At 49.9% G+C, this 23,565-nt stretch overlaps 2 protein-coding genes across 12 annotated transcripts; one reads left to right on the top strand and one right to left on the bottom strand.

Annotated features, from left to right (window-relative positions):
- Window positions 1-11,211: 11,211 nt before the first annotated feature.
- HPDL (4-hydroxyphenylpyruvate dioxygenase like) lies at window positions 11,212-15,318 on the top strand. The gene has a single exon (XM_004285738.4). The coding sequence runs from the start codon at window positions 13,920-13,922 to the stop codon at window positions 15,033-15,035; it is 1,116 nt and encodes a 371-aa protein (XP_004285786.2). The 5' UTR covers window positions 11,212-13,919; the 3' UTR covers window positions 15,036-15,318.
- On the bottom strand, window positions 14,245-23,545 carry MUTYH (mutY DNA glycosylase). Of its 11 annotated transcripts, none has more exons than XM_049698810.1 (16): window positions 23,420-23,545; window positions 20,276-20,402; window positions 19,581-19,729; window positions 19,450-19,489; window positions 19,262-19,335; window positions 19,088-19,129; window positions 18,935-19,006; window positions 18,744-18,857; window positions 18,561-18,658; window positions 18,334-18,478; window positions 18,186-18,249; window positions 17,819-18,010; window positions 17,578-17,714; window positions 17,340-17,523; window positions 17,122-17,163; window positions 14,245-15,258 (listed from the first exon to the last, which is right to left on the bottom strand). In XM_049698810.1, the coding sequence occupies exons 2-16, from the start codon at window positions 20,394-20,396 to the stop codon at window positions 15,194-15,196; spliced, it is 1,539 nt and encodes a 512-aa protein (XP_049554767.1). In that variant the 5' UTR covers window positions 20,397-20,402; window positions 23,420-23,545; the 3' UTR covers window positions 14,245-15,193. The 11 variants fall into 11 exon arrangements, 10 of the variants coding, with proteins under 10 accessions (XP_049554767.1, XP_049554764.1, XP_049554774.1 ...); XM_049698807.1 differs by having other exon boundaries at window positions 17,272-17,492; XM_049698817.1 differs by having other exon boundaries at window positions 17,340-17,492.
- Window positions 23,546-23,565: the final 20 nt, after the last annotated feature.

Here is a 23,565-nt window from a genome sequence, read left to right as displayed (position 1 = left end):
GCTGAATTTGAGGTAAGACACTCAAGTGGAACTATCCAATAAGCAGTGGGGTATGCAGGTTTGAAGGTCAAAAGGGAGGTATGGCCTGGACATGACTATTTGGGAGTCGTATCCAGGACCAGTCTATCTACTAGGCATGGGTAGGCCTATTAGTGCCCCAATACTCTTAGGGCTCCTCAAAAAAAAAATGCTTTAATCTCCTTTAAATCAGAAAAAAAGTTTATTTTATTTTATTTTTTTAAAGACACTTCTATTTCTTTTTTTTTTTTTGGCTGCCTTGGGTCTTCATTGCTGCGCGCAGGCTTTCTCTAGTTGCAGCAAGCGGGGGCTACTCTTCGTTGTGGTGTGCAGGCTTCTCACTGCGGTGGCTGCCCTTGTTGCAGAGCACGGGCTCTAGGTGCGTGGGCTTCAGTAGTTGTGGCACGTGGGCTCAGTAGTTGTGGCTCGTGGGCTCTAGAGCACTGGCTCAGTAGTAGTGGCACATGGGCTTAGTTGCTTCGCGGCATGTGGGATCTTCCTACACCAGGGCTTGAACCCGTGTCCCCTGCATTGGCAAGCAGATTGCCAACCACTGCACCACCAGGGAAGTCCCAGAAAAAAGTTTTAATAAAGATGTTTTAATAGATAATATTAATATATTCATCTTTATACCAATGCAGTCATAAAACATAATTAAAAAAGAAATTGTTTGGGCTTCCCTGGTGGCGCAGTGGTTGAGAGTCCGCCTGCCGATGCAGGGGACATGGGTTCGTGCCCCTGTCTGGGAGGATCCCACATGCCGCGGAGCGGCTGGGCCTGTGAGCCATGGCCGCTGAGCCTGCGCGTCTGGAGCCTGTGCTCCGCAACGGAAGAGGCCACAACAGTGAGAGGCCTGCATACCGCAAAAAAAAAGAAAGAAATTGTTCTGTAGGAAGGGGCCCACAAAAGTCGTAATGCTGCCCTGGTTATATTAGTAAGGATGCTTTCTACCACAAAATATCAGAAAGCCCACTCTCAATAGCTTCAGCAGCGACAATATTTAATTTCCCTTGTTCAGCATTAGGGTGGCCTCCAGGGATGGCAGGGCACTCATGCCCTCAAGGACAAAGACTCCTTCCAGCTCTCCACTCTGCCATCCCTGCTGTTGGCTCCATTCTCAGCTTGGGAGCACACCAGCTTCAGTAGGTCCAGGACATATCTAGACTTGACAACATTCCCAGGAAGAGAGCCACTGGGCATGTTGCTTCCAGTGATTCTCTCCTAGGAGTGAGAAAACCTTTCCCAGAAGCCCCCCAGCAAGTGTCCTCTTAGTCTCACTGGGTATAACCCCATTCCTAAACCAGTTACTGGCAAGAAGGAAGGAATTTATATGATGGGCTCAGACTGGGGTGCTCATCTGGGGTGCGTCAGAGGTTAGGGAGTCTTCTAGACTCTCTTCTCTAGAAGTCTTCCTCCAGGAGGTGGGACCTGAAGCCAAAAGCAAGGATGAGCTCACCCAGGGAAGAGTGTTCAGAAAGAGAAGCACAGAGGACGTAGGAGCTTCAGCATTTCCATCTGCTGAGGGCTAAAGGAGCAAAGGTTGAATCAGTTCCTGCTACAGAGGGGCTTCCTGTCTGATGGAAGAGACGCATCATTAAACACAGTTGCAAATGGACTGGAATGTGAGAGCAGACTGGGTTGGAGGCCCAGCTGTGTGTTAATACGTATGTGACTGGGTAGGTTTCTTAAGCTTTCTGCCTCAGCTTCCTTTTTGTATAGTACCGTACACATAGTAGATATCAAATAAATGCTGCCATCATTGTTTTATTATCATCCACATTATTATATATAGGTGGCAGGAAGCCACTGGAAGGGAATTAACAGGCAGATTTGTGTCTAGGTTAGATGGCTTAGGCAGGTTGTGCTCTGTCCCTGCTCTGGGCTTCCTCTTCACTAGGTCACTGTGAGCAACTCACTGAGTTTCCCTCTGGCTGTCCCCAAGGCTGAATGCCACCAGAACCCTCCAGGCCCCAGCAGCATCTCCATAAAATCTGTGTGTTGGTTTTAGCTGCACTCCTGTGCTTTGGAATTAGGATAAATTACTATCCCTCCTTTCACTCCTGTCTGATTACATTGTTGCCACTCAAAGAAATTAATCAGGTTTATTAAGCATGACCTCTCTTTTGTAAGCCCTGCTCCCAGTCAGCCGATATGTAGTACCTGTCTGCTGCTCTCCTAGTTCAGTTCCAGTTGGAGAGGCCTCAACCTTTCTCAGTGTTCTGGTGGGGGTACACGACAGGCGGCCGAGTGGCCACATCTTTTGTTATTTGCAGAGACTGATGTTCTGGGCTGGGTTGGACAAAGACAGGATGCTCTGCTGTAGTGAGCACAAGGCCCTTTGTTGCCATGGCTGTGGAAGAAATAGGAACAAAAGGGATAAACGTTGCATCCAAATATGCTAATAATTAACAATTAACACCATGGATATAAAAAGCATTTAATACTAAATTACTATGATCATAATAGCTATTCTTTATTCAGCCCTACTCCATATGGCATCATGGCTTGGTAGTTAAGTACATGTGAACTGGAGCCTGACTGCCTGGGTCCAAATCCTGGCTCTGCTATTTACCAGTGTGGGCAAGTTACTCACACTCTTTGAGTCTCAGTTTTGTATCTATAAAGCACGGACAATGGAAGTACACAACTCATAGGGTTATGTGAGTTCATATTATGCTTATAAAGCACTTAAACATGACCTACCACATAATAAGCACTCAATAAATATTATATTTTTATATACATTGGTCAGCAAATTTAGACCTCAAAACAAACATATGATGTAGACATTATCATTATTATTATTATCCCTATTTATCAATTGAGGAAATCAAGACTCAGAGAGGTTGAGTAACTTTCCCAAGGTTACCCAGCAAGAAAGTAACAGAATGCAATTCTGACTGACCCTAAAGTCTTGTGCTTTCCACTGCACCAGGTCACTGTCTGCCATGAGCTCCTGGCAAGAGGTCCCACATCAATGTGATGGTACAGTATTGGTAACTTTCACAAATTCCTCTTCCTTTTCATCACAGTTGGAACTAGGTATTTTCAGAATGAAGGAAAGAGGAATCCTGTGGACAAGGCAGCTTAAGCAAGGTTTCTCTTCTCTCTGCCCCTGCTTTACGCCCAGATCCGCAGCCTTCCCTAGAATGTACAAGGCCCAGTTCTCTAGTGGAAGCTGGAAAGCCAGCTAGGGAAGAGCAGAGACATGGCCCAACTCTGGGTAAGACTTGCTCAAGTACCACCCATCTGATGGCTTGGCTGGCAGAGTGGAGCCACAGAGAAGAACCTGGCCATGGGGTGCCAGGCCACACCAGTGCCAGGGGCTGGCAGGTTTGAGGCCAAGATGATCCAGGACAGATCTTGCACCCTAAAAATCTTTGGACATCACCAATAAAATAAAGTAAAACAGCACAGCCCAAAGCACCTTCCTGCCGGAGAACTTAAAATTCTTGAAGGATGCCTGCATTTTGTCTTTTAATGTAAAGGAATCCCAGAGTCTGGCTTATCACACCTCCTGTGGAGTGGATATCTGGCTGCCAGACCAATAAGTGTTCATCAGGGCTCTGACCACTGCACAGCCTAGTCAGGCCTCTGCCCATTCTTCCACACAACCAAAGTCAGGCCACTGCTCATGCCTCTACACAACCAACTCTTGTTTTGTATTCAAAAGCAGTTCAATTCCTAAACAACCATCTGGGCAAAAATAAAACTCAGCCTTACAGATATTTCTAGGAAAGAGGGGCAGTTGGCTATCTCATTAATTGCAACACTCACTGAGCCTAAACTCTGGGCAAGGCACTGTACTTACCATGACCCTTGTCACATCCCCACCCATCATCCCCCCACCCCTCACTTATCTCTTGAGTTTATGGCTAGCTCCTGATGGCCCCTCCCCTGTGCCTCTCTCATGTCCAGATGTCCATTTGCAATCAGATAAGGCCTGGTTGGGTTCATCCTGGACTCTGGGAAACATAGCCTTGGCTTCTTGATGAATATACAGCCTGGTGTCAGGATGACAGCCTGTGAAGGGGCCTCCCTGAAGTCCCCAGGCTATGCCCACACCTAGTTCAAGACAGCAGAGACTTCTCTGATGTGGACAGGCAAGCTGTCAATGCTATGTGGATCCCCTACCCCCCACTCAGGCCCTGATCACAGACCCTCTTCCTCAACCCTTTCCACCCACACCTGCCTCTTGCCTCCTACTCACACTCCTGGGGCTCTCAAATGGTGACTAGAGAAGGAAGGAAATGGCCAGGCTAAAGATTCAGTGAAAATAGCTGAAGCTTTGTACTCGGACAGATAAGGGTTTGAATTTCACCATGTTACTTAACAGCTGCGTGACTTGGTCTGGTTACTTGAGTCTGGTCTCGAGTCTCAGTTTTCTAATCTCTGAAAGGAAAACAATCTTCTGTACTCTTAGGGTTTCTGTGAGGATTAGAAAAGATATGTATAAGTATGTTATGCCCAGCAGCACTGAATAAATGGTAGACATTGTCAGACATAAGTTGGTCTCTTTATATTCCTTTAAAGTATATATACTTTCTCTCCCTAAATTCTTACAACCACCAGGCTACAGGGTCAGCCCACCAGTGGTGTTGCTGCAAGGAGCTTGGCTGGGTTGGAGCCAGCTCTCCTGCTGGGCCTAGACCTTAGTCTAGTGCATTGGTGGGGGTTTCAACCCCTCTGTCCACGGTTCAGTGACCAATCCTCCTGATTTGCCTGGGATTGTCCCAGATTTACGACTAAAATTTCCACATCCTGGGAGCACAGGCAGTTCAGTCTTGGGAAAACTGGTATGATCGGTCACCCTATCAAGCCAGCTGACCCACAGCAGATGGAGAACGTGTCAGACCCAGGAAGTAGCTGGGCTTCCCATAACCTTTCCCAGTTTGCTGGATGGATGGGGCCAGGCTGGGCATCAAATCTGCCCTTCCTTCTGGGTTCCCAGCCAAGACCTGGTTAAGTTGAGGCCAAGGGTGACACCCAGAGGTCATGTGAAAAACTGCAGTCTGGTAATCACCCACCTGGCCCTTGAGGCCTTCGCTTGTTCATTAGTAAATATTTATTGAGCTCTCAACACATACCAACCCTTGTGTTAGGCACTGGGCATAAGTCTCAGGGTCTTGGAAGGCATCCTCAAACAAGTTAAATTTATGCTGAGACCTACTTATTGAGAAGGTGTTTGCCAGGTCAAGGCAGGAGGGAAAGAGAGAGTATTCCAGGCAGGAAGGAACATCAAAGACAAAAACTCTGAGTGGGAAGGAGCATAAAACATTCAAGAAACTAATTACAGTATGAAGGAGGGGGTTAGTAGTGACAACAGTTGGTGACTAACAATTGTTAGTGGTGACAACAGTTAGGTTGCCAAGGCCTAATCAGCCAGGGGAGATTTATTTGTCTTTACCCTAAGTGCAATCAGAACTTAGTGAAGGGTTTTAAGCAAGACTGTAACATAATCAGATCTGCATTTTTCAAAGCTCACTCTGGCTACAGGGTGGAGACTGGTTTGGAGAGTAGTAAGTCTAAAGCCAGGGGGGCAATTAGAAGGTCATTGCAGTGTGCAGGTGGTACACAGTGAGGACCTGGACTTGGGTAGTGTGGGGAGATGATGAGAGATGTGATAGTTTGAGAGGCATTATGGAGATAGAATGGGCAGGGACATGGTGATTGACTGGAGGTGAAGGTTGAGGGACAGTGAGGTTCAAAAATGACTTGCAGGTTTCTGGCTAGGACCACTGGACAGCAGTGGAACAGCTGCTGAGAAGGGAGCACCAGAGGAGGAGGATGTTGGGCATGTTGAATCTGAGGTGCCTGTGGGACATGCGTGCACATCAAGATGGCAAATAAGCAGGTGGATAAAGATTAGGAAGAAGGAAATAATGTGGGGGTCATCTGCATGCAGATGGTAACTGAAGCCCTAAGCAGCACCAACATTCACAAGTGGGCAGAGGAAGACCAGGCAAGTACGGTATTATAAAAGCCAGGGCAAGAGTGTTTCAGAAAGGAGAGAGCGGTCAACCTCTCCTTAGATCCTTTTAAAGTGAAGTGGTGGAGAGAAGCCAAGTTAGAGTGAGTTGTGCTGTAAGTAGGAGGTGAAGAGGTGGAGAAAGCAACTGTAGACAACTCTTTCAATAAATGTGGCTAAACTATCAAAGTTATCAGTGAGAGTGTAATTAGGTACAACTTTTTTGAATGGCAATTAGGCAGAATTTATGAAAATTTATGAAAATTAAAAATACACACAGCCTTTACCCCAACAATTCTACTTCCAAGAAGTTAGCCTACAAATGTACTTCACCCATGCACAAAGACTTACAGAGAGGATATTTACTGTGGCATTTTATAAATAGCTAAAGTGAAACACAATTTGCATACTCAACAGGGGGCTGGTTAAATTAGCTATAAAACAGCCACACAACAGGATATTATATATCTGTTAAAAAGAACATGCTGGGGGTGGTGTTGGTGGGATGAATTGGGAGATTGGGATTGACATATATACATTAATGCATAAAATCGATAACTAATAAGAACCTGCTGTATAAAAAAATAAATTAAATTGAAAAAAATAACATGCTAGATTTATATGTATTGAAATGGATACATCAAGACTGGATGCATCAGGACTTCCCTGGTGGCGCGGTGGTTGGGAGCCCACCTGCCAAAGCAGGGGACACAGGTTCAAGCCCTGGTCCAGGAAGATCCCACATGCCGTGGAGCAACTAAGCCCGTGTACCACAACTACTGAGCCTGCACTCTAGAGCCCGTGAGCCACAACTACTAAGCCCATGTGCCACAACTACTGAAGCCCACGCGCCTAGAGCCCATGCTCTGCAACAAGACAGGAAACCGCACTGAGAGGCCCACGCACCACAATGAAGAGTGGTCCCTGCTCGTCACAGCTAGAGGGGGCCCGCGTGCAGCAACGAAGACCCAATGCAGCCAAAAAAATAAATAAATAAAAAATAAATTAATTAAAAAAAAAGACTGGATGCATCAAGGAAAAAGGACAGCCATATATGCTTGTATAAATGCATAGAAAATGCTTAAAAAGGATACACAAGAAACTCTTCACAGTGGTTATTTCTGCAGGGTAGTCAGCAAAGGAGAATTTTACTTTTGATTTTATGTTTTTTCATGTTTGGATTTTTAAAAATATTTATTTATTTGGCTGTGCCGGGTCTTAGTTGCAGCACGCGGGATCTTCATTGCGGCATGTGGGGTTTTTAGTTGAAGCATGTGGGATCTCGTTCCCTGACCAGGGATCAAACCCAGGCCCCCTGCACTGGGAACGTGGAGTCTTAGCCACTGGACCACCAGAGAAGTCCCTATATGTTTGGATATTTATTGCAAGCATGTGCAGTGAAATTTTACATAATTTATGTCTTTAAAAACTAATTTTCAATGGGCAGAAGACCTAAATAGACATTTCTCCAAAGAAGACATACAGATGGTCAACAGGCACATGAAAAGACACTCAACATCACTAATTATTAGATAAATGCAAATCAAAATGACAATGAGGTACCACCTCACAATGGTCAAAAATCAAATCATCAAAAAGGCTACAAACAATAAATGCTGGAGAGGGTGTGGGGAAAAGGGAACCCTCCTACACTGTTGGTGGGAATGTGAATTGGTGCAGCCTCCATGGAAAACAGTATGGAGGTTCCTTAAAAAACTAAAAATAGAGCTACCGTATGATCCAGCAGTCCCACTCCTGGGCATATATCCAGAAAAGATGAAAACTCTAATTCAAAAAGATACATGCAGGGAACTCCCTGGCAGTCCAGTGGTTAAGAAAGCACTTTCACTGCCGTAGGCCTGGCTTCAATCCCTGGCTGGGGAACTAAGATCCCACAAGTGGAGAGGCGCCAGCGGTGGGCGGGGAGCTAAGAGAATAAATGCACTATAATGGTTAAGAGACTAAAAACTAAAAACTAAGCCAGATTTGAAATTCCATCCTCTCCATTTACCAGCTGTCTGCCTCGTGCAAATTATTTAACTCTTCTTTGCCTCAGTCTCCCCAACTACAAAGTGGACATGATTATAGTATTTTTGTTTAATGAGTTAATGTATGTTAAGCATAGAAGCCTTTGTTCTTATTACAAATAGCCATTATCCATAATTAAATTAAAAGTAGGGGCAATGCCAAGTGTGTGTGTGTGTTCTTAGCAGATAGCAAAGTTCCCCATACGTAGTATGAGTAAAACAAATATTTATTAAATAAATGATACACTAGAAAGAAAAAAGTACTCGGAAAATCATTTTTTGTTCTCAGACACTTTTTTTTACTTTGTATATGTTAGTTCTATGAAATAAAATGTTAAATTTAAAAAAAACGTGGTATATGGGACTTCCCTGGTGGCACAGTGGATAAGACTCCGCGCTCCCACTGCAGGGGCCCGGGTTTGATCCCTGGTCAGGGAACTAGATCTCACATGCATGCCGCAACTAAGGAGCCCTGGAGCCGCAACGAAGGAGCCCGCCTGCCGCAACTAAGACCCGGTGTAACCAAATAAATAAATATCTTTTATTTAAAATGTGGTATATATGTATATATATATATACATATATACAATGGAATATTAGCCATAAAAATAATGAAATATTGCCATTTGCAGCAACATGGGTGGACCTAGAGAATATCACACTAAGTGAAGTTAGAGAAAGACAAATATATATCACTTATATGTGGAATCTAAAATATAACACAAATGAATATATATATACAAAACAGAAACAGACTCACAGACATAGAAGACAAACTTATAGTTATCAAAGGGGAAAGGGACGGGGGTCGGGAGGAGAATAAATTAGGAGTGTGGGATTAACAGATACAAACTACTATACATAAAATAAATAAGCAACAAGAATTTACTATATAGCACAGGGAACTATATTCAATATCTTGTAGTAACCTATGAAGGAAAGTAATCTGAAAAAAAATATATATATATATAACTGAATCACTTTGCTGTACACATGAAACTAGCACAATATTGTAAATCAACTATACTTTAATTTTTAAAAATCCTTATTTTTATAAGTTTGGCTGTGAAGGGTAGGAGAATTATACAAAAATAGTTGTAGAAGTAAGCAGGATAGAGGGAGGGCTTTTTGGTTTGTTTTTTTTTAAGATGAAAGAGACCTGATGATCTCTCTTAAAAGGGACAGAATGAAGATATATAGGAGAGAGAGGAAAATCAGTAAAGCAAACTCACTGATGATGTAAGTGTTGGTGAGACCCAGAGCCCTGGTTAGTCTAACCCAGGTGGCACTCTTACTTCACAGTGACAGGGAAGGAGAGGGTGGTATCAGCAGGTCTTCAGAGCGCCTGTAGAGGCCCTGCCCTATGGAAATGAAAATACATCTCTTCCCCAGGAAGCTCCCAATCTAGGGGTTTAATGAGCTGACCCTTGAACAACGTGGTGGGGGGTGGTAGGGTTAGGGGGCCAACCCCTGTGCAGTTGGAAATCCCTGTAAAATCTGCATATAACTTTAGAGTCGGCTCTCCACACCTGCAGTTCCGCATCCTCGGATTCAACGCACCACGAATGATGAACTACTGTAGTATGTATTTACTGAAAAAAAACCCTGCATATGAGTGGACCCGCATGTAAGTTCAAACCCGTGCTATTCAAGGGTCAACTGGGACCTCCCTGGCAGTCCAGTGGTTAAGACTCCACACTCCCACTGCAGGGGATGCAGGTTCGATCCCTGGTCAGGGGAACTAATAAACTGCATGCTGCGCAGTGCGGCCAAAAACTTTTTAAAAAAAAAGGGCCAACTGTACTAACAACTGCCAATCAACTACACTTGCTCTCACCTCCACACCTTTGTATAAGCCGTGTCCTCCACCTGGAACACTTCACTCCCAACCTCCAACACATAAAGGTACCCCTCACCTTGTCAATTCCTACTCAAACTTCTGGTCTCAGCTTCTCCTGGGAAGCCTTCCCTAGTCCTCCAGACAATGTTAGAAGCAACAGCCTCTTCACCGGCCTCCCCATTCTGCCCTTGCTACCTCCATCCTATTATCAACTCAGCAAGGTTCAATAGAAATGTGGAGTCTGATCCGGTCACCCTTCAGCTTAAAGGTGACCTCCAGTGGCTTCCTATCTTGTTCAGAGTAAAAGCCAAAGTTTGCCTTACGGCTACTATTCCCCCTCCTCCCTATCCTATTCCAGCTGCACTGGACTTTTGCTCCAATACACCAGCCCCATTCCTGCCTCAGGGCCTTTACATTGGTTCCTCTTGCCCCTTCACTTCCTTCAGGAATTAACTCAAAAGTCACCTTCTCGCAATTCTGACATATACTACAACATGGATGAAACTTACAGGCATTATGCTAAGTGAAACAGGCCAGTCACACACACACACACTGCACGATTTCACTTACATGAGGTACCTAGTCAAAATCATAACAGAGACAGAAAATAGAACAGTGGTTGCCAGGGGCGGGGGGAGGGGAGAGTGGCGAGCTATCTAAAGGGTACATGGTCAGCTGTGGAGGAAGGGTTCAGCATATGGATGAAGTGATGGTTGCGCGACATGAATGTACTTAATACCACTGAACCGTACCTTAAAAATGTAACGTGGTGAATATTATGTGTGTTTTACCACACACACACACACACACACACACACACACACACAAACACACAAAGTCACCTTCTCTGAGGTCTTCCAGGTCACTCCTTATAAAAAGTCAAGGGCTCAAGGAGAAGAACGGAATCACGGGGAGGGAGGGCAAGGGCAAGGCCAGAAAGGAGGGAGCATCCGAGGTCGCCTCCTGAATGGGGAGGGAGCTCCGGCTGGGCGCGGCCAGAAAAGCGGGAGTTTCCGGGAGCGGATTTCAGGGGAAGGAAGGAAGGAGGGAACTTGGGAGGGGCGGGGTGAGGTAAGGGAGGGGAGGGGTGGGGTGAGGTAAGGGAGGGGAGGGGAGGGGAAGGGGAGGGGAGGGGAAGGGGAGGGGAGGGGAGGGGAAGGGGAGGGGAGGGGGAGGGGAGGGGAAGGGGAGGGGAGGGGGAGGGGAGGGGAGGGGAGGGGAGGGGAGGGGAGGGGAGGGGGAGGGGGAGGGGAGGGGAGGGAGGGGTGGGCCCTGAAAGGTGTGAGCTTTGGGGCCTCCTTTGCGGCTGGGAGAGGGAGGGCGGAGGAGAGGGGAGAGGGGAGGGGAAGGAGCGGGGAGCGGGCGGGGGTCAGGATTTCTGTAGGGGCCGAGTGTGCCTCGGGTCTGCGAGCTCCGACAGTTCAACTCCTCCGCCCTCCACAGCCCCCACCTCCACCTCTGCTGACCTTGTCGTTGTAGAAGGCGGATGTATAGGAGAGGCGTCACCACCTAAACTCTCCGACCCGCGCGCGCGCCCTCCAGTGGTATTGGCCGGTTCCCTCAGGTCTCGACCTGCGCGCCCACCCTCGTTATCAATAGCTCCAGGAGGAGTGCAACCGCGGCCAGGCTCGGAGGACCTATCTTGGGAAAGTTCCGCAGGGTCCTGATCGCAGGAGGACACCAGTCTGATCCCAGGAGGTCACGGCCAAGACGCCAGCAGGGCTTCAGGAAGTAGAGTCTAGTTCTCTAACCCCAACTGGTCTCCAGAGCCGTCTGTGCACTGGGCCAAAGTCAAGCGCAGTGCCCTTGCTGGGCAGTGTACCCCAGACAAGGTCACCCTTTTCTTTTTTTTTCTTTTTTTTTTTTTTGCGGTACGCGGGCCTCTCACTGCTGTGGCCTCTCCCGTTGCGGAGCACAGGCTCCGGACGCGCAGGCTCAGTGGCCATGGCTCACAGGCCCAGCCGCTCTGCGGCATGTGGGATCTTCCCGGACCGGGGCACGAACCTGTGTCCCCTGCATCGGCAGGTGGACTCTCAACCACTGCGCCACCAGGGAAGCCCCATCCTTTTCTTTAAGACAACCCCCACTTAGCTTCCAGAAATCTACCCTCCCCCAGGTCAGAAGTGATTGGTCAGGGGTCCTGTTTCTGTTCCCTCTGTCCATACCTGGAGCCCTTGAGTGGAAATTCCTTCTCCCGGACCAAAGGCCTGGAAGCTGCTCCCTTGGGGCCCCAATCATGATAGCTGGGGCAGAGCATTGTCTTTTCTGTACCAGCCCTCTCAGATCCCTATTCCCAGGGCCCCCTCCCCCAGAATCCACCACCAAAGCCAGAGCCCTCTCAGTGCCTTCCCAGTGCTCAGGACTACGGAGGAGTAGCCCTTTGTATGCCCTGACCCCACAGTCAGGCCCAGGTTCACAGGCTAAAACCTGGATCTTTTGCCAGGCTGCACCACATACTATTTCATTTAATCAAAACAATCCCACGAAGTAGGTACTATTATTATTCCCATTTTTATAGATGACGAAACTAAGATTCAGAAGTTAAGCAATTTGCCCAAAGTTATACATGTGCTAGTAAGTGTTGGAGGTAGATTTTTAAACCCAGGTCTGTCTGGCTTTTGGAGTCCATGTTCTCCAATTCACTGGAGTGCAGAGTAGCACCAAGTACCTTTCACCACTGCTTCAGGTACTGCCTTCCTGGCTGTAGGCCTGAACACCCAGCCAGGTGTTTTTCTAAGCCCTGTCCCCTCATCACATCCTTCTCCCTCCTGCCAATGAAACTCAACAGTAAGTCATCACACCAGGCTGCCTGACAAATGAATCTCTTTTGCATTGCCTCAGACCACAGGCATCCATCCCAACTGTCTCCCCAACCTTATGCTCCATTGCTCCTCTGAGGGTTTGGCTCACATTCCTCACTGAGCTTTTGCTTATGCCATTTGCTCTTCGTGGAATGCCCTTCCAAACCCTTCAAGAGCAACCAGGTGAAGTTCCAGAAGACTCCTAATTTCCTCAATCCAGTGATCTCACACAGTTCTCAGTGGCAAGGCCTGAAATGCCCCCAGAAAGCTCCTCTGGCCTAATACCCAGTCAGGAAGCTGGAAAGAGCAAAGAGGACTTATTCTAGTCCTAACAGAGTCAGGAGGGTGAGAAAGGATGCCTGTGCAGCTGTTCCTTTCAGATCCTGAGCCACTGTTTTTTTCTCCAAATCTTGTTTGGGACAAGGGCGTAAAAAATGTTAAGGGAGAAGTGGGGTTGAAAAGGTGCAGCTGAAAGATTTCCCAAAAAAGAGATGCATTTAGGAGCTATATAAATGGTCTATCTTCCTATAACATAAATTTCTCTGGACCATTTGGGGAAAAAGTGAAAATCTGTAACTTAAAGCATTTTATTCTATTTTAAGTTTTAAAGGAACATTAGGCAATTAAAAGCAAAATTCTCCAAAAATTTTAAGCTAAAACATGAAATTGCTAAGAAATTCCGTGCTTGTAGAGGGAAAATTCGGACTCTTCCCCCGACTAGGGCTGATTCCCTTTGCTCTGAGGTTGGGGCATGAGTAGGAACCTAGTGAAGGCAGCTATTGTGATCTCCAGGGTCCGGGGATGGGAGGCTCAGTGCCCAAAGGTGTGTGGCCCAGCCAGAGGCCGTGGGAAGGTCAGTGCCCAAGAGTGAGGCCCAGCCAGAGGTCATGGGAAGGGTCAGTCCTGTGTCCCCGGTGTACTCTCGGCCACACAGGCTGAGCGAGAGGGTGGAGAGTGGCAGTCACTGGCTCCGCCCCCCTCTCTCGCCCCGCCCCTGTACTGGCTCCGCGTGGTTCTCTAGAGCCGCAGCTCAGACTCGGTGGTCTCCAGGCAACCCCAGTTTGGCGTGTTTCGGCAGAGGGAACCGCAAGCCCCCAAGTGGTCCGTTTGTGGCTTCTCCCCGAAAAAGATCGAGGAACGCGGTCTGCAGGCAAAATTGGACTCCACCGGCTTCTGACGACAAGCCAGGGACTGAGAGTCTCCGAGTCCCGGACAAGTGATTGTCCCCAGGAGAGGGACAGGCCAGGGACGCCATCCAGACCGCCATGGCCGCGCCCGCCCGCCGTCTGTGCCATATCGCTTTCCACGTGCCGGCGGGGCTGCCCCTCGCCCGGGATCTGCAGCGCCTCTTCGGCTTCCAGCCCCTAGCGGTGCGGGAAGCAGACGGCTGGCGGCAGCTGGCTCTACGGAGCGGCGACGCGGTCTTTTTGGTGAACGAGGGCGCGGGGCCCGCAGAGCCGCTGTACGGCCTGGACCCGCATCATGCGGTGCCCAGTGCCACGAACCTGTGCTTCGACGTGGCGGACGCGGGCGCCGCCGCCCGGGCGCTGGCGGCGCTCGGCTGCAGCGTGCCGGTGCCCCCTGTCAGCATGCGGGATGAGCAGGGCACCGCCACCTACGCCGTGATCAGCTCGCCGGCCGGCAACCTCAGCGTGACGCTGCTGGACCGCACTGGCTTCTGCGGGCCCTTTCTGCCCGGCTTTAGGCCTGTGCCCTCCGCACCTGGCCCGGGCTGGGTCAGCCACGTGGACCACCTGACCTTGGCCTGCACCCCCAGCAGCTCCCCAAAACTGATGCGCTGGTTCCACGACTGTCTAGGCTTTCACCACCTGCCGCTGAGCCCAGGTGAGGATCCGGAGCTGGGCCTGGAGGTGGCAGCAGAGTCCGGGCCCGGGGGGCTGAGGCTCACCGCCCTGCAGGCCCCTACGGGTAGTGCTGTCCCTACCCTCGTGCTGGCCGAGTCCCTGCTGGGGGTCACCAGCCGACAGGACCAGGTGGAGCAGTTCCTGGCCCGGAACGGGGGACCTGGACTGCAGCACGTGGGGTTATACACACCAAATATCATGAAAGCCACTGAGGGTGTGGTAGGGGCCGGGGGTCAGCTCCTGACTCCTCCTGAGGCCTACTACCAGCAGCCAGGCAAGGAGAAGCAGATCCTGGCTGCAGGGCTAGAGCCTAGCCTGCTGGCCCGACAGGGGGTCTTGCTAGATGGTGACAGAGGCAAGTTTCTGCTTCAGGTCTTCACCAAGTCCCTCTTTGCAGAGGACACTTTCTTCCTGGAGCTGATTCAGAGGCAGGGGGCCACTGGATTTGGCCAGGGCAACATTCGGGCCCTGTGGCAGTCCGTGCAGGAGCAAGCTGCCAGGGTCCAGGAAGCCTGAGAAGGGCTGAAGCTGGGTGTAGCCGCCTGTCCTGGAGCACTGGGGAGTCCAGCACAGGGCCTGCTGGAACTGAGAGACACCCACAGAGGCCTGGAGTGAAAGGCTTTGTCTTTAGGAGCCAGGTGTGGCCTCCATCTCATTGTGCCAGAAGTTGAATCTCACAGGGGTCCAAAGAGATGGGACTTTTTTTTAAACTGTGAAACGTTTCTCATATTGTCTATATCTAACATATATGCAAAATGTAAAGAATAAAGGAATTACACAATTAGGAAATAGAACATAACCAATATTTTTGAACCCTCCTTGTGTCCTTCTCTGACCCCATTTCTCTCCACCACACTCCCAATATTATGATTAAAAACCCTCTGCTTTTCTGTATTGTTTCACTGCATATGTAATGTATCCCTAAATAAATGGTTTATTATTTGAGGTAGGAGTCTAAGACAAAACAAATCCTCCTCTGTGATTCCCCTCTCCCTAGGGACCAGCCACTGCAGGTGGGAGGGGCTGAGTCAGAGCTGAGCTCAACCACCTGCTCTAGGGTGATAACACAACTCCAATCAGAGCTGACCAGAGACATGGACTGAGAGCGCTGGATGTCAGCCACTGGCAGGGGCTCCCTGCAGCTGCCTTCTTCTCTTCTGGGGCTGGAGGAGGACAGATCACTCAGGACAGAACACTCCCCTCCTCCATCTGCCCAGGGCTGGCTAGGAGCTCAGCAGTGGAAGTCAGGACCAAGCAGGACTTTACCACTTCCTGGGTCCCTCAGAGGTGAGGAGTGAGGGGGCTAAGGAGAAGGTGGAAAGTCTCCAGAATGACTACAAAAATCAGCACTTTATTAAACAGGATTCTCAGGGGGTGGGGGCTTCCAGAGGCATCACTGTGTTGCACTGTTGAGGCTGGGTGCATCAGCAGGGGATGTGGGGCCGAAAGAAACTATCCAGGACTTGCTGGCCTGTGCTGGGCTTTTTCCATCTGGACAGGGTGGACACCTGGGATCTTTTGGAACCCTGTGCAGAAGCCGAAGGAAGGAGGTACTGAGGGGGCAACAGAGAATCCTCTCCTTCCACCCCTCCCCCCACACCACTGATCTAGCTCAGATTCTAGTCTTATATTGTAAAGCTTCCATCCTGTTACCAGTATCTAACTCTTCGATCAACTCTCTAAAAGGCAGCCTGAGGACTTCCCTGGTGACGCAGTGATTAAGAATCCGCCTGCCAATGCCGGGGACATGGGTTCGAGCCCTGGTCCGGGAAGATCCCACATGCCGCGGAGCAACTAAGCCCGTGCGCCACAACTACTGAGCCTGCACTCTAGAGCCCACGAGCCACAACTACTGAAGCCCGCGCACCTAAAGCCCTAGAGCCCGTGCTCGAAACGAGAGAAGCCACCGCGATGAGAAGCCCGCACCGCAACAGAGAGTAGCCCCCACTCGCTGCAACTAGAGAAAGCCCGAACACAGCAACGAAGACACAACGCAGCCAGAAATTAATTAATTAATTTAAAAAGGCAGACTGAGGCAGTCTTCCTAAGATGCAAAGATGACTCCTCTCTCCACCTAAAATGCTTCAGTGGCCTGGCGTTCACGTTCCTGACTGGCCTGGGCAGGCCCTGCTCACCGCTCCAACTAAACCAAATGCTCACAGCTCCTTGAGCGCTGCAGACTGTACTGTACCCCACCTTTGCTCACACTACTCTTGGGCCTGGAAAGAACTTCTTTACAGCTGATTCCCCTTCCAAACCTGGAGAAAACAATTTATTTCCAGGACCCAGGTTACCAGCCACTCCTTCCAAGCAGCCATTCCTGATTCTTGCCTCCTGGATAAAAATGATAGCTCCCCACTTCATATCCCACAAAATCTTGTACAAACATTTCACACACCTGTGACACTACTGTCTCCATCATTTGCTCTTGTCCCCTCTCTACCCTGGACCCAGATTGTAAAGTCTGGTCCAGAGCTATTTCTCTCGCCCCAGGGAAGTCTGTCATGGAGACTGTTCACCCAAACGTGCATCATTTGCCTCACTGAAAACCTGTGGATTTGGTCCTGGAGAGAGATGGCTGGGTGAGGGCCAAGACACTCACCTTGCAGGTCCCTGGCTGCTGGCCCTCGTATACACGGAACACCTAGACGAGAAGAGAGGAGGAAAGTGCAGGGCTGGCATCTGACCCCAAAGAGCCCTCAACTTCATACCCCAGCACCTTTGTTTAAAATATGCTTTTTTGTTTGCTTACATAGTAACAGGTTCACTTAGAACATGTAGGAAACACAAAAAGTACAACGAAGACAACAAAGGTAGTGCCTTTTTCATGGCGGTGGAGACAGCAGCAGTGTGAAACTCCTCCCGGGTCAGCCAGCGAGCTCCAGGTGGTACAATGGCCACTGGGGTCTGTTCTTCCAGGGCCAGACCATATACTTGATATGTCAGCTTGATGTGAGAGAAGGTGTGGACCACCTGGGGGGAGTGTCAAGAGGCTGAAACAGACCTGTGGATGTGGCCACAGAAGCCATCATCCCTGGCCCCTCCTCTGCTCACTCACCTGTCCCAGGTGCCGAAGGCGGGTGGCCGGGACGGGCCCAACCCAACTCTGCAGTTCCTGCAGCAGGGCCTTGCGCTGGTGCTGCCCTGAGGGCTCTGCGGTCACAGATGGGAACTCCCACAGTCCTGCCAGCAGACCTGAGAGGGAGGGCAGCCAGGTACCCGTTAGGCCTTAGCTACTGATGCCTCTATTTCTTCCTTGTTGCTCATGCCACCTCCCTGCACTCCGAGGATCAAGGTACCTGAGTTGGGCCTCTGCACCAGCAGAATTCGGGCACCCCCAAGGGCCCTGGGCTGCTCCAGAACACAGGTGGCAGAGCACTCCTCCCTGGGGGGCCTGCGACTGACCTTTCTGGGAAAGTTGGCCACTCCCAGGGTCTGGTCCCAGGGCTCTGTGGGAGGCGCACACAGCTGGCACTGTCCAGTGTTGGGAGCTGGGAACAGAGATCCAAGAGCCCCACTCAGGCCAGGTGGGCTTAGGTGCCAAGCCCAGAGAGCAGGCCTTGGCCCAGCTCTGTAGAATCTTACTCAGACTGTAGAATGAAATGGAATGAGGCGGCCACAGGCAGCTCCTCGACAGTACAGGGAAGGGCTAGGGCTAGCACTCACCACACTCCTCCACGTCACGACTGCCTGGTGGGCTCCGTGAGGCTGAGAGCTGCTCCCGCTCCACCTGAGAGTCAGAGACAGGGCAGGATGTCACGGGGCAGGGGTCACTCCCTAGGACCCCTGACTGCCCCTTCCCCAGATGGCTCACCCTCTGGCGTGCCCGGCACAGGCTCTGCACAGGGCACTGGCTGCAGAGCGGGCGCTGCGGGGTGCACACTGTGGCCCCCAGCTCCATGGCTGCTTGATTAAAGTCTCCTGGCCGGGCTGGCTCCACCAGCTGCTGGGCTAGGCTCCTACAAGAAGGGAACGTTGCTGTGAGCCAAAGATCCTTTGGAGACAACTCTCCCAATCTCCCCCATTACTCCAATATCCTACCAGAGCTGCTGGGAAACAAGGGTGCTGCTGGGATCAGCACCAATGGCTCGGACACGGCATAGCACCCGTACTACGTTCCCATCCACCACACCGGTTGCCTGGCACAGAGGAGTCCAGGAGTCAGCCTGGTCTGGGAGGAGGGAAGGTGGGCACACACAATATGGGGGTGGGCTATGGGCTCACCTGGCCAAAGGCAATGGAAGCAATGGCTCTGGCTGTGTACCGCCCCACACCAGGCAGGAGCCACTGCAGGGTCTCTGCTGTACGTGGCATGTGGCCCCCTAGCTCCTCTACCACCTGATTGGGATGCGAAGGCTTAAGGTTATAAGATACCTGAGGCCCTGGGGCTCCCACGCCCCCCGCCACCCTCTTACCTTCCGGGCTCCTTCCTGTAGCCGCCGGCCTCGAGAGTAATAGCCCAGGCCAGCCCAGAGCTGGTTTACCTCCTGTGGGTGGGGTCAGAGGTCAGAGGGATCAGAGGTCGGTCCTCAGTAGTCCCCATTCCCCGACCCTAGGGTGGCTCTCACCTCCAGGGAAGCACTGGCCAGGTCCTGCAGCGTTGGCCACTTCTACAGCCCGAAGGCAGGCAAAAAGAGATGAAGCCAAAGGTGAAGGAGGTGGAAGAAGCCTTCTTTATTCCCACCCCAAAGGAGTCATCTGGGGTCTGGACCGTGACCCTCCCCTTCATTCCCTGAAGTCACCTGCATCCATCGGTTATAATAGTCGATCACCGTGGCAACCTGGGTCTGCTGCAGCATGACCTCTGAGACCCACACTGGGGAAGAGGGGTTGGTATGAGGACACGGCTAACCAGCCCTGCTCCTAGCCCACAGACCCAGACCTGAGAGCGTCCAGGCAAAGCAGCCCTGCTCTCAGGAGATGTACTCACCAGCGTATGCCCGCCTGTCCAGGTCCACCTCACCCTCCACCTGCCAATGAAATTCCAGATGGGCAGTTAGTGTGGAGGGGGCTGGGCACCAGCCTCCCCCACTCCACCGTCCCCACCCCTCACCCACCTACCCGCCTTCTCCAGGGTAGGTCCCGCTTCTCTCGGTCATACCAGCTCAGCAGGCTCTTCCGGAAGACTGTCACCTCAGCTGTGTCTCTGAATAGATGGTACGGGGAGACAGGGGCCTGCAATCTCACCTCCTCCTGCTGCCTGGCCAGGCCTGCTGGAGCCTCAGAAAACTCAGAGATCGTCCTTGCACAGGCTGTGCACCAGCAATCTGGGGCACTGTGGCCTGGTTTCAGTCTGTTCCACTTAAAGCTTCCCCCACCCCCAAGCCCTTGCTTAAGCTTGGGACCTGGAGTCTCTAGCCCTGGGTAGCCTTAGCCAAGTTTCTGGCCTTCATTTCCCAGGGTGATACCCCTGGCTCCTTTGTCTCTGGGTCATAATGAAAATCCATGTTTCAGCCAAGCATAATACATACCTGTGCAGGGCCTTCCCATTTACAAAACACTGACAGGTTGATAAACTCATTTGATCCCATGAGAGCCAAGTGAGGAAGGAAATGCACAGACTACTACGCCATGTCACTGGTAAGAAAGCAGCTATTCAGAGCAATTATCCCAAAGCCACAGAGGAAAGTCAGAATTAGAACCTTAATTAGTTCCTTAATGCCTTGATACATACCATGCTCCCTTCCCAGCCTGAATCTGTCCCCTTTCATGGCCAATTAAACCAGCCCCTGAGTCTCTAAGACCAAGCTCCTCACCGTCAGGTGCAGACGGCTTGGCCTGGCTGCTGCTGAGGGCACGTTTCTCCCTTCCCTCCTGGCTGGATGCCTGCTTCCTGCAACGACTTCGACTTCCCACAGCTGCTCGTGGCTTCCTCATGACTGACTAGAAAGGAAAGGCCCAGCCAAAGTAGTCAGTCGCCATGAGGTTGAATCTTAGGGCCCCGCAGAAGGTAAAGCTACCTCCCTCCCCACACCATTCATATAAAGTGTCTAGCTTTTCTCCAAGCACTCCCCAGATGCTCATGGGTTTGCTCTTGGCTGCCTGTGGCACTGAGGTATGACCAGTAGGGCTGAGGTCCTGCAAGTGGCCTCAGAGGGACCAGCATTAGTATAGTCTTGGAGACATAAACAAAATAAAGAGGCCAGGGCTGGGCTGAGTCAAGGAGCAAAGCCTCCTGTGCGGGAGCACCTGTGTATCCCTGGGAGTACAGGTGTAGGTAGGAGGTTTATCTGCTTAGAGATGTAGCACATTTACACTGAAACAGCATTTAGTAATCATCTAGTCCAAACCCTCATTCTATAGAAAGGAGAAACCTCTGTGATAATGATTTAAAACATAAAATGCAAAGGGGAAAAAAAAAAAGGAGAAACCAAGGATCAGAGAGGGGAAAGATTTGCCCGAGAGAAGATGGCAAACTGTGGCGGGGTTGGAGGGGGGGGCAGGGGAGGCAGGGCGGGCACGGGGATGAGCTATTTTTATTCCTAATCTCCTGATTTAGTAGATCATAGCCGCCTATCCATTAGTAATGAATGAGAAAACACATCTGGTTGATCTTCACTCTTCCCTTATTGTTCTGGCTGCCTAACAGAACAGTAGCTAACAGTTAGTGAGTGTTATATGTCAGACCCTATGCTAAGTGCTTTACCAGATTTCTCAATCTCCTGACAACTCCATGAGGTATGTTCTAGGATTACCTTCATTTCAGTTATAAGGAAACAAGCTTGTGATTAAGCAACTTTTCGATTCAAACTCCGAAGGTCTGCCTGAAGAGCTTGCACCTGGCTATACTGCAGTCCCTGCTGAGCCTCTGGTTCAAACTCTCTCCTCAAACTTTTTAATTCACACCTCATTTTCATCAAAAGAGATTGCTTCCTCCTTCCGAGAAAAGAATGAATGAATGTACAAACGTACCTCCATCTGCACCTTCCTTGTCCTTTATCCCATTATATGGAGGAATGCTCCCTCCCCCTCCTCCAATCCCTTCCACGAGACCCACCCCCTCCACTTCCTAGCCAATCTTCCTTAACCAAACTCGCTGACTTCCATCATTCATTCTACAATCCGTTCTCTAAAGACTAAAACAATCTTTTAAGACATGATCATGTCACTTTTTTACTTAAAACCTTCAATAGCTTCCCATTAACTCATTAAACAAATATTTATGGAGCAGTTTTAGGTACTTGGAATACTTCAGTAAATAAAACATCAAAGGTTCCTGGAGCTTATACTATTATTTTTTTTAATTTCATTATTTGAAGTCTATAGATGGTTTATTTTATTTTTTGGCCACACTGTGTGGCATGCAGAATCTTAGTTCCCCGACCGGGGATTGAACCCGTGTCCCCTGCATTGGGAGCATGGAGTCTTAACCACTGGACCACCAGGGAAGTCCCAGAGCTTAGGGTCTAATGGGAAATAAATAACGCATACAATCAGTAAATTATATAGGATGTTAGGTGATAAATACTAACATAAAGAGGAAAAGTAGAGCAGTGAAGGGGATGAGTGGGTAGGGGTGTGGGAGTGTTGCAATTTTAAAGAAGGTGGTCAAGGTGGGCCTTATTAAAGTGATATTTGGCCAATGACCTAAAGCAGTTGAAGGAGTTAGCCATGTGAATGGATACCTGTGGGAAAGGAATCCTAAGAAGCTAGTGCAAAGGTCCTAAGGAGGTTGCCTGGTGTTTGTAGAACAATGAGGAAGCCAGCATGGTTAGAATGGAATGAGGAAGGGGTGAGGAGTTGATGAGGTCAGAGAGGTAAAGAAAGTGGAGAGCCTAGGACTACAAAGTACCTTGTAGGCCACTGGAGAGGGCTTTGGCTGTCACACCCATTTCTCTTAGAAGCCAATCCTCTTAATATAAGTTTTGTAGGCTCCAACAAGCCCCATCCCCCTCGCTCACTACGGAACAACTATGTTGTCCTGAAATAGTTGGTTCAAAATCCCCAAGTGTCTGTCCTCCTTGAGGCCTCACCCAGTCCATTTCCTCTGCTTGGAGAGCTCTTCTATGTTTTACCTAACAGTTACTCATTTTTCAGGTCTTGACTTAAATGTCCAAATCAGATCCCCCCCAGTCTTACCCTCTTGTGTACTTCTCCATTGTTGCTCTTATACCAATTTTAATTCCATATTTATTTGTGATTCTTTGATCAGTGTCTGCTTCCCCCACTTAACTGTAAAACTCCATATAAGCTAGGACTGGGTATCTTTTGTTGGCTGTTGTGTCCCCAGAGCCGAGCACGGTGCCAGGCAAATTGTATATAATACTTGTTAAACTAATTTGGGATGGGGTAGAGTAAAAGGAGGTTCCCCTTTTTCCAGAATGGGAAAAATCCAAACAATTCAGAATAATGAAAAGACTCGAGAGAAAGGTTGAAGATGGACTGGAAACAGCAAATAATCAAAGAGATAAAGGGTTGAGAGTCCTTGGTGGGAAGCAGAGCCCTTGGGAAAGGGCTAGTCTACGGTAGGGACAACACTCACGGTAGCAGGAATCATGTCCAAAACCCCTCAAGGTCAACTATATCTCCTAATTACTTACAATCTGTCCCTACCGGAGGCTTAATTCAAATCCTTATTATCACGCGCACGGATTGTTTCAAAAGTGTTCCTGCTAGCCGGTCGCTCTCAACCTCCGCAGCCTCATCTCCTGTCTCCGTCCCGGCTTCTTTAACTTCCTGGAACGCCGTGAGCTCTCCACCCTCCCTGGCAGCTTGCCCCTTCCCAAATATCCTTCCTTCCCCTACACTCCCCGGTCTTTGTATAACTCCTACGCGTGCTTTAAGCTTAGCTCAGGCAGCGCCACATCCTCTGGGGATCCCCACCCCGGGGCCGAATCGATGAAGACAGGGTAACGCGAAGGCCCACGTTCCAATTGCGTTGTACGCAGAGAAAAAATTACCTCCTGCGCGATCTCCAGCGCCCAGCTCCCAGACGAACTCCAGGAGGCGTGGCTCCGGCCAATCCGGGCGGTGAACCGAACCACGCCAGCCAATAGGCTCCTAGCGCGCGCCAGGCTGGCTCCACCGCGCCAGACCCGGGAGGTCT

Source organism: Orcinus orca, chromosome 1 (assembly GCF_937001465.1).
Source record: "Orcinus orca chromosome 1, mOrcOrc1.1, whole genome shotgun sequence".
In the NCBI taxonomy this organism is placed as follows: domain Eukaryota; kingdom Metazoa; phylum Chordata; class Mammalia; order Artiodactyla; family Delphinidae; genus Orcinus; species Orcinus orca.
This window is presented reverse-complemented; position numbering and strand designations above follow the sequence as displayed.

What these genes read in the sequence shown, in the direction of transcription:
- MUTYH (XM_033416514.2), bottom strand. Translation starts at nt 20,396, where the DNA reads ATGAGGAAGCCACGAGCAGCTGTGGGAAGTCGAAGTCGTTGCAGGAAG. An exon ending in GGACAGGCGGGCATACGCTG is followed by an intron (nt 19,336 to 19,449) that starts GTGAGTACATCT and finishes CCTCTTCCCCAG; the next exon opens with TGTGGGTCTCAGAGGTCATG. An exon ending in CTAAGTGAACCTGTTACTAT is followed by an intron (nt 17,164 to 17,271) that starts GTAAGCAAACAA and finishes CTTCTCGTCTAG; the next exon opens with GTGTTCCGTGTATACGAGGG.
- HPDL (XM_004285738.4), top strand. Translation starts at nt 13,920, where the DNA reads ATGGCCGCGCCCGCCCGCCGTCTGTGCCATATCGCTTTCCACGTGCCG.